This window comes from Notolepis coatsorum, assembly GCF_963971535.1.
Source record: "Notolepis coatsorum genome assembly, chromosome: 8".
Taxonomy (NCBI): domain Eukaryota; kingdom Metazoa; phylum Chordata; class Actinopteri; order Aulopiformes; family Paralepididae; genus Notolepis; species Notolepis coatsorum.
This window is the reverse complement of record NC_140172.1, coordinates 12,962,890-12,972,889: the sequence shown is the minus strand read 5'-3', so window position 1 is coordinate 12,972,889 and position 10,000 is coordinate 12,962,890. Positions and strand designations below refer to the sequence as shown.

Sequence of the window (10,000 nt, the reverse complement as noted above, 5' to 3'; positions counted from 1 at the left end):
TTTTTGAATTTAATGAACCTGTACGTGCAATTTCCTGCAATATAGAGCCTTCAATCTTGACCAATAAAGCTGCTCTTTTCACTATAAAACTCAGTTAACCATAACGTAGTTATGGTTAGATTTATATATTGGGGGGGGGATATATCATATTTTTCATATAATCAAAAAGTGGTGGAGCAAGATCATACCTTTGCTCCCCCAAGTTCAATAGTGGGAGAGCAGAGATGCTCCGAATGCTCTTATGGCCAGGCGTCTATGATTCACTGATACAAAGTAAAATAGTGCAGTGCAATAAAATAGTTAGTAAAATAGAATAAAATAATGCAATAGTGCATTGCAATAAAATAGTTATCGTATTTTTTCGGGAGGCCGGTAAGGAGTGCATTACAGTAGTCAAGTTGGCTTGAGATAAAGGCATGGATCTGGTTTTCAGCGTCCTTTTGATTTATAAATGGCCGTACTTTAGCTATGTTTCTAAGGTGGAAGAATTAAGTTTTTGTCAACTTGTTGATTGTGATTTAAAGCTTAGGTCTGAGTCTACCATGACACCAAGACTTAACTCACTCAAAATACAGTTAGCAGCTGGATAGATCACAGATGGAAATTAGCTTCTGCTAAATCTGGTGCAAACATATTTTCATGTAACAATGATGAATTGTAAAAAAAAAAAAAAAAAAATTTAAATAGATTCGGGGCTTTTCAGAATACATCCGGGGCTTGAGCCCAGGTAGCCACCCCCTAGCTCCGCCCCTGGTCCAGACAGGTTTTTTCCCTCCTATCTTTTCTTAAACATAATACTACACTCACTCATTCAATAACTCACTCAATCAGTCACTCACTCATGGTCAGCCGCTCTCTGACAATACAGAAGGTTAACCCTTTCACTGCCACATGACAAATGGTTAACCCTTTCACAACCACACTACAGAAGGTTAACCCTTTCACTACCACACTACAGACTGTTAACCGTTTGTAGTGAAGGGGTTAACCTTCTGTAGTGTGGTAGTGAAAGGGTTAAGTGCTTCGCATCTGTAGTGTCCTCGTTTGCTCTGGGGTGTGGTGTAGCCAGGCAGGGAAGTAAATAATTAAAGATTTGGTGTGTCTTACACCCATCAAAAACAGCATCTTGGGCTACCAAATGTGCTACAACAGTTCTTTATGCAGATGATTCAACATTGTATTACGTTGCACCATCATGCAATTTAATGAAGTTTTGAGCAGAGAACTTAAAGTTGTGCATGACTGGGTAGTATGTAATAGACTTGTCCTTAATATCTCCAAGACTAAATGTATTGTGCTGGGAACAAGGCACAGGTTATATACAAATCCAAAGCTTCATTTAAACTTGTGTAATTCGGCAGTTCAACAAGTTGAAAGTACTAAACTCCTTGGAGTGATGCTGGATTGCACTCTGTCTTGGTCTCAGCATATTAATTATATTGTTTTAAAAATGGGAAGAGCTATTGGTATTTCCAGGAAATGTGCTTATTTTGTTGCCCGTCCCCTTTTATGTCAGAAGTTTAGTTTGATGTCATCTTGACTATTGCTCTGCGATGTGGTCATCTGCTGCCAGTGGTGACCTCAGGAAACTCCAGGTGGTCCAGAACAGGGCAGCACGGTTGGTACTGGGCTGCTCACTAAGGTCTAATGTGAGCCGTATGCATGCCCGCCTCTCTTGGCTTAACGTTGAAAATATATTGTCTTTTAATATACTTGTGCTGTTCAAGTTGGTCAACTCCTGTTTTTATACATAATCAGATTGTTTTTAGTAATACTGTGCACGAGCATTAGACTAGAGGTTCCAGTAGTGGGCAGCTTGAATTGCCAGGTCCTAGAACCAGCGCTTTGGGGAGATATTTTATTTTTAGAGCATTAACTCTTTGGAATGGCCTGCCGCGGAACCTCTGCTGCATTTACAGTAGATTCACTTTTAAAAAGAATCTTAAATTGTTTTAAAATAGTTTTTAATACTGTAGAGTAATTTTTTGTTTTTGTTTTACACTAATGTAATTTTAGCTCTCTTAATTGTTACAGTAGTTTCATTATGCATTGTGTGTACTGACTTTTAATAATTTTGTTTTTGCAATAGTGATTGTTTTTGTATGTTTTTTTGTGTGTGTGGACCCCAGGAAGACTAGCTGGTTGCTATCGCACCAGCTAATGGGGATCCTTAATAAAATCAAATCAAATCAAATCTTCAGTACTAGGGTTGTTATAGTTTTGTATTTTTCATTTCATTTTGTTTAGAATTTCTTTTTTTCTTTCTAAATTAAATATAGTTTCAGTTAGTTTTCCAGAGTGGGTTTGCTAGTTTCAGTCTACAGTAGTTTATATTGTTTAAAATTGTTTAGTTTAAAATTGACTAGTATTAGTTTCACTATTAGTTTGAGTTATATTTGTCTAATATAATATGTGGGGGTATTTGTCAGGGGCACTTGCGGATTCTGCGGGCAGTGTGATGCAGCGTACTAGGTCAGGCTTTCCCTAAGTGGGTGCCATGATGATGCCAAATAGTTAAACCCTGCTTATATTATTCAAAACTCATTATATGGATATTAGCAATATAACACGTTTTTGCAAGGGGGCCGATGGGCTAATATCTAGCTAACATTTTGATGTTTCTCGATCTGCACTGTCCCTATTTTGTTTTCAATGTATCCTTTAGGTTAGAGTAAGTTAGTTTAAGTTAGTTTTGACCAAATAAATTGTTGCCAATGATGAAACAATAATGTTTAAAACACTCATTCCCAAGGCGGCTAGTTGGTGTAGTGGGCAAGGCGCTCACCACCAATGCAGGAGACGCTGGGTTCGAGCCCAGCTCTCGGCGTTGCTACCAGCTTGGCTGGTTGTTCATACTAACACAATTGGCAGTGTTAGGGGTGGGAAAGCTGGTGGGTGGGTCCTGGTCATTGTAAACAGCGACTCCTACAGTTTGGTCGGGGCGCCTGCTCAGCGAGGAAAGGATCTAAGGGGGGTAGTGTGATCCTTCCACACTTTACACCCTCTCAGTGAGAGTCCGCGCTGCCAGGTGAAAAGAAGCGGTTGATTGGCTACTGTTGAAGTTAGATGTTATGTATGATTGCATGTAACTGTCTAACTGTTTCCACAAGAGGGCGCTATAGGCGCAAGGAGACGCAGCTATTGGGTATGACGTCAGGTGAGAGGGTATATAAGAGATTGTTCCCTCCCCCTCTTTCTCTTCCTCCGTCGCTCTCACAAGAGAAGGACTCATGTGTACTATTGGGTGCAATGTGAAATAAACCACGCCAAAGGCTAAAGAGAAACCTTGTCGTCATGAACACATTATTGTCGCTCCATAGCTAACTCTGTCAACAGTTACACATGTGTCGGAGGAAGCATGTGATAGCCTCCACTCTCCCAGACCGACTGTAGGGGGTAGGTGTGCAGCGACCAGGAAGGGGATTGGGAATTGGCATAACGACTAACATTGGGATGGGAGAAAAACGGAGGAAAAAGGAGGGGGGAAAAGATAAAAAAAAAAAAAAAAACACTCATTCCCAATCCCATTGTTGAAAACATACTGTGGCGATCGGTGAAGAATGAGGCAGTTCAACTTCTCTTCAGGCACTTTATTCACCGCCTGGACAATTATTCTCAACAGAAATAATAAAAACAGCAAACTGCTGGCTAAAGCTAACACTCACTTTATATGGCAAGTTAACTACTACTGAATTCACACACTAGCTCCCCTAAGTAACTAGCTAGTTCTCTTTCATTAACGTAGTTATAGTAACTGTCAAGACTGAGTTATAGTGCAGTTATCACAGCCATGCTGTAGCTCGGAACGTCCAGTGCTTGATCTACCCTGCACAGCGGCCTGCACGCACACTGAACTAGCGCGTAGAAACACTTAACGTAACAGTTCAGAATGCAAGGCATGCTGGGAACTTGAGGCACAATGTCCTCTGAGCAGCCCCGTTGCTACTATTCCATCCATTCAGTTTTAGTGTCCAAACTGTGCGGTTATACTTTTAATGCCTAGACTATATTAATCTAATGTTAATCTTAATCGAGGATGAGGACTATTTCACCATACATGATGCATCATAGCTTTTCGCTCGCTGATGGGGTCCTATGTTGTGCAGTAGGTGACCTTTAAAAAAATATATATATTTTTGCCCTTCAAACAGCCTGAGTCCCCCACTGGTCAGGGGCAAGATCTAAGAAGTTCAGAATAGGTATTGTGTAATACTATACTAACTACAATACTAACAATAGACGTCTCAGTCTCAATGAACATAATTATGCACCAAAGCCTCCTCATGACAAATGTTGACACATTTGACCAAATTGACAAAGACTAACACAAAAAACATTTTCTGTATATATTTTTTATTTTAATTTAATTTTAGTTTGTTTTGTAAGTACACAATATAATCTTTCATAATCTTCCCCATGAAAGTAATAAGTAAGAGTAATAATACATTCCCTTTAAGTGCCAGCATTTCTGCGTCCAGACCAGGGTCAACTGTCACCTTGCACAAAAAGCGTTGCCCTGTCCTGTCCCGACTCATTCATATGTCAACGTCTCATACTCGTTTCATTGGCACTTTACCTTAACAATATTCAAAATTCATCCTTCCTTCTCTTTTCTTCCACAATACATCTTTAGAATATAAACACCCATTTGTACACCCATTTCAACACAATAAACACAGTGAGTAAAAGATACACAACACTACACCGCAAAAGAGGAACACCTGCTGCTGTTGTTATTCACCCAGGACACAACATAACGTCACGCAAGACCCATGAAGTTTGTGTGAATCTCTAATACATCAGAACTAGCATCAAACGAGACAAGCAAGCGACAACAAGGCCAACATATAAGTACAGGGGTTATTACATCAGTGGAAACAAAAGCATGACATTGTTTGTCAATTATGTTATGTATCGTGATTACATCATCTTGTCAACCACTTGAGATAAACATCATGATGTCCCGGTCGAGACGAGAAGACGTAAACAATGAAGACAAACAGTGCCTATTATGGTTCAATAAATCACATAGGAACATCGAAAGCGACGGGAAAAGGCAGGCGTTCTTCATCATATGCTCCATAGTCCCCTTCAGTGAATGAGCGGTGTGAGCAACCCCTACATCTGGATCATGCAATTCATGATGATGGCACACACTTCAACTAAACAGTGCTGCTGTGTGGGGAGTAGGATCTTTAACACTTCCATCTCTAACCAGGGACTGAGAGCAGTGGTTTTAGGTTCTAGTCTGTGGGATGGGTCACATTATATATATAATATATTAGTGCTGTCAATAAAAAAATTAACTAATTAATCTCACAATTTTCTGTAATTAATCTAGATTAAAAATAGCATTTTTCTACTTAAGACCGAAGCTTGTAACAGATATTTACTTGATAAGAATCATGGAATTCATGTCAAATCAACACAAAGAAAGTATATTTAGATTCAAAGACTATTTTAATAGCTTTCTTTGAATACAGTTTCTCTCCTGTGAAATACAAATGTTCAACAAAACCATCAACATTGACTCAGCTAGACCTGTTTCTTATATCCGCGGCGCTAAGATTGAAGATTTTTCACTCCATAGATTAATCTAGATTCATTTATTTTAATGCTTTAAATACTTTTTATTAATCTTCTCAAGTTAAAGCATTCATTTTGACAGCCCTAATATATATATATATATACTGTATATAACAAAACTCCACAAGTATAGGTTAGAAGCATTGATCCAGGTTCCAAAGAGTGATCATATTGGTGATATACAGTATGTGGGAAACCAGACTATGAACAGCACAGGCTCTGTAGGGCAAAAGAAGAGGAGGATGAGAGCTTTGGATAATGTTGCATTCACACTCACACGCTCTCACACACACACACACGCTCACGCACGCACGCATGCATGCACACACACACACAGACACACACACACACACACACACACACACACACACACACACAGATTTCTCAGATGTTCTCTCCCGGTTCCTCCATCATGTCTTGCCTACATCACGTTTCTCTCCCGGTTCCTCCATCATGTCTTGCCTACATCACGTTTCTCTCCCGGTTCCTCCATCATGTCTTGCCTACATCACGTTTCTCTCCCGGTTCCTCCATCATATCTTGCCTACATCACGTTTTCAAACAGCTGCATGGACCTCATCATCATTTCATCCTGAGAGAAAGAGAAAAATTATTCTGATACAAATATTGATTGATGAGTTGATTGTTTTAGGATTGTGCTTCTCTCCCCCTTTCTCTCTCTCTCTCCCCCTCTCTCTGTCTCAGAGCTTTCCTCTATCTTGCTATTTCTGGTTTGTCCATTGGTTATCTATAAAATAATGTAACTAAAAGTGCTGCTGTCTAGAGATAGAGAGATCGAGAGAGATAGATAGATAGATGTTTGGATGCTTTGCTCAGGTGTGACAGATAATGAATGAAACCAGTGGGCTGTAAGGTTTCATAAAAATTGTGTATATAGTTTTAGCATCTCCCCTATGATTGTTATATCCTTATTGTTTGTGAGTATGTAGCGCAGTAAGTGGAAGTACAGAGAACAGTACATACCTCCTGACATGCGACAATGAACTCCTCTAAGGTCACAACTCCGTCTTTGTTTTTATCCATTTTCTATGGGAAAACAAAATGACAACCTATGTTAATATCAACAGATATGGAAAGTCAGTTCCTTCTGAATTTTGAAGCGGCTTTTCAGGGAAAAAAAAGAGCAATTGGTATTTTCAGTTTTAATCGTAAAAGTGCTTAAAATTGGGGAGGAAACTGTGAAGAAAGAGTTGTAACATTACAGGAATAGTTTGGTAAAAAGCCAAAATGACAATCTCTTGTAAAATCTTCTTTCGGAAAAGAATAATAAAAGGAAATGTAAACACAAAACACCTAGGTATCTAAATAATCCCATGGCTACAGCACAAATAAGCGTGTCTCTCAGTAATGGCAAAAAATTGTTGATCTATTAAAGGAATTAGTGGTTAACCCTTTCACTGCCGCACTACCAAACGGTTATCCCTTTCACTGCGACAATACACAGAAGCAGTGGCGGTGGGGGGGAGGGGCTAGCAGGGGCTTAAGCTCCCTCTGAAAAAGGCTTAGCCCCCTCTAAGCCCCCCCTCCCAGTTATGTTTTTTATTTTATTTATATATAAAATACATTACGAATTCCGTTATATTGGACATTTGTATTAATTATATCAAGCGAAGAACTGAGAAATTTGGCAGAGAGAGACATTATCGTGGGTTTGCGTGATGACTATCTCCACCTCCCAACGACTTGGTGCACTGCTGGATTTGCGAGAGCATGCAGCTGCAGAGCCAGCGGTGTTTTCAGGTCCGGTCTGGGGACCGCTCAGCAGCGTCCCCCACCCAACAGCTGAATTGCCAATGGCTGAATTGGAGTATTGCACTGTGCGGGCACAGCTCTGTGGGTTCTGCGGCTCTGCAGCTGCATGCTCTCGCAAAATCCAGCACCAAGCTCCCGCTGACAACATTGTTGTCATTACACGTCACACACACACACACTCTCACAGACACAGACACACACACACACACACTCTCACAGACACAGACACAGACACACACACACTGGAATGTAGGGTCTTCTTCTTCTTTCTAGTTTAATGTATAGGGTCGCCGTGCCCAGTTGACTACTGCTCTCATGGTGGCTGTTACCGTGGTGAATGAATGGTGCATGTCAGAAAGGTAGTCATATTATTATAGGCTATGTTTTCGTTGTCCTTGTGGTTTGTCATTATCTTATATATATATATTTCGTTGCTATACCCTTTGTAGAAACGAAATCTTAAATATTACACTTTTTCTTTGGTTACTTTTCTTTCAAGCGTTGTTTTAAATTGTAATCATACTGACTGAGCGACCTTTTACGCATGAGCGTCAGATTACCACCCCCGATATAATGTCGAGCTTTGGGTTATTGGGTGCTTGCATTGGTGTATAACGCTAAACATTTAGTAACGTGCATTTTCAATGATGTAGCCTATATTAGCCGTTATTTTGTTTGTTATTGTTTGTTGCATTCAAATTCATTAGCACCTGCTATAAACAATCCAGCCCCCCCAGAGCTCCCCCAATGCCAATTCTCTGGCGCCGCCACTGCACAGAAGGTTAACCCTTTCACTGCCACACGACATCAGGTTAACCCTTTCACTGCCACACGACATTAGGTTAACCCTTTCACTGCCACACGACATCAGGTTAACCCTTTCACTGCCACACGACATCAGGTTAACCCTTTCACTGCCACACGACATTAGGTTAACCCTTTACTATCACACTACCGATGAGTAGGTGAACTGACCTGGAAGAAAGCGTCCACGTGTTGTTTGGGGACGTCTCCCTTCAGCGCCGGATAGGTGTATTTGCCCATCATGTCATAAATTGCCCTCACAATCTCGGTCATCTCCTATAGGAAGGAGAAAAGAGAGAAGGAAATTGGTGGTTGGAAGTAGGCCGACACATCGGGGGGTGAGTCATCAAATGTAATATTCTCGGGACCCCCAGGGGTCCTTGAGGGAGTGCCAGGGGGTCCCCAGCAAAAATAAGGGGATAGTTTAATTTAACTTATATTTTCTATAGATACAAATTGTATGTAGATTAATAATAATAATAATAATAATAATAATAATATATATACATCCACAGATCCTTTAGAAAAGTGTGGAATAAAAGTATTGAGTTTCCCCCCAAATTAATATTGATTAATTTATCTATCATTTATACTACAGAAAAACATGAGTAACACTCAAGTTCAGACCTATGTCACTCTATTTCATTAGCACTAAAAGTGATCTTTCTTTATTGTATCAGACACTTCAGAATGTCATCTTTTAAAAGAGACCAGGCTCATGCATGTGCTATAAGTATATAGTATAGTATTTTGGTTTGCAAAAAAAAAGTATGCGGTCCTCAAAAACGAAAACAAAAATGGCCACTTTTTGGGGGGGGGGGGGCGCCTGTTTAGAGGTTAAGAAATGTTCAAGTCCCTTCACATTCCAACCTCTCTGTTTATGTAGCCATCCCTGTTGATGTCGTAGAGGTGAAAGGTCCACTCCAGCTTCTCCCTCAGCGTGCCTCGCAGCAGGGTCGACAGCCCCATGACAAAACCCTGACGCGTGGGCAGAGAGGGGCAGAGAACAACCAGGTCACCGGGAGCAGCATGACCAACGGAGAACAGCTTAGATAAGCTTTACTTAAGCGTTAAGCTTTTACCAAAATGCAAGTGACTGTAACACTTTGGGGGCACAAAAAGATGAAACATTTAGATGCTATAGGAAGTGATTTGGATACAATACGTTTTATTGAATCACTATATGCAGGTTAGAAATTAATTAAGAACCGTGATTCTCGAACACATTTATTTATGACGTCGCAAATCGTCTTTTTGAGGGCTCTTTGTCCCACTTCATGCCATGGACTGAACGAATAGAATATTTTATGGACGATGAGAAGGGTAGATCCCTCTGTCTCAGTGTCAATAAAAAGAACAACGACTCAGTTCTAGGGCTTCAAAATGACACATGAGAACTGCAGTGTTCCTAAAAAGTAAAAAACCCAATTTATTTGACCTTTCTACTGAATGTACAGAAAGGAAATTGTTATCTTCTTGACGGTGAGACTATAAGTGGATTTCCAATCATTTTGGCCGTGCCCCCCTTAACTAGTTCCTCATTAATTAAAGGATAATGTCAATGTATTTATCGTAGTGTGACATGTAGTGTTTGGTGACTGCATCATATAATATAATATAATATAATATAATATAATATAATAGAATAGAATAGAATAGAATAGAATAGAATAGAATATAAATACTTTAATCATCCTGAGGGAAATTTGGCACTACAAATAGCTCACAGTAAACATTTAGGTAGACAAATACGAATAACAAAAAATTGTCTAAGAATAAGGAATAAAATAAGCCTAAGAATAACATAATAATAATAAACTACTGTGAAGGATCTGGG

At 39.8% G+C, this 10,000-nt stretch overlaps 1 protein-coding gene across 1 annotated transcript in view; it reads right to left on the bottom strand.

The window, feature by feature from the left end:
• Nucleotides 1–4,384: 4,384 nt before the first annotated feature.
• LOC311232920 (A-type potassium channel modulatory protein KCNIP1-like) overlaps nt 4,385–10,000 on the bottom strand; it is a 21,103-nt gene continuing 15,487 nt past the window's right edge. The window contains exons 6-9 of the mRNA XM_084319753.1: nt 9,034–9,141; nt 8,335–8,439; nt 6,571–6,633; nt 4,385–6,178 (exon numbers count right to left, since the gene is read on the bottom strand). Of these exons, the coding sequence (XP_084175879.1) occupies nt 6,131–6,178; nt 6,571–6,633; nt 8,335–8,439; nt 9,034–9,141 (324 nt within the window). The 3' untranslated portion in view covers nt 4,385–6,130. The remainder of the gene's footprint in view (nt 6,179–6,570; nt 6,634–8,334; nt 8,440–9,033; nt 9,142–10,000) is intronic.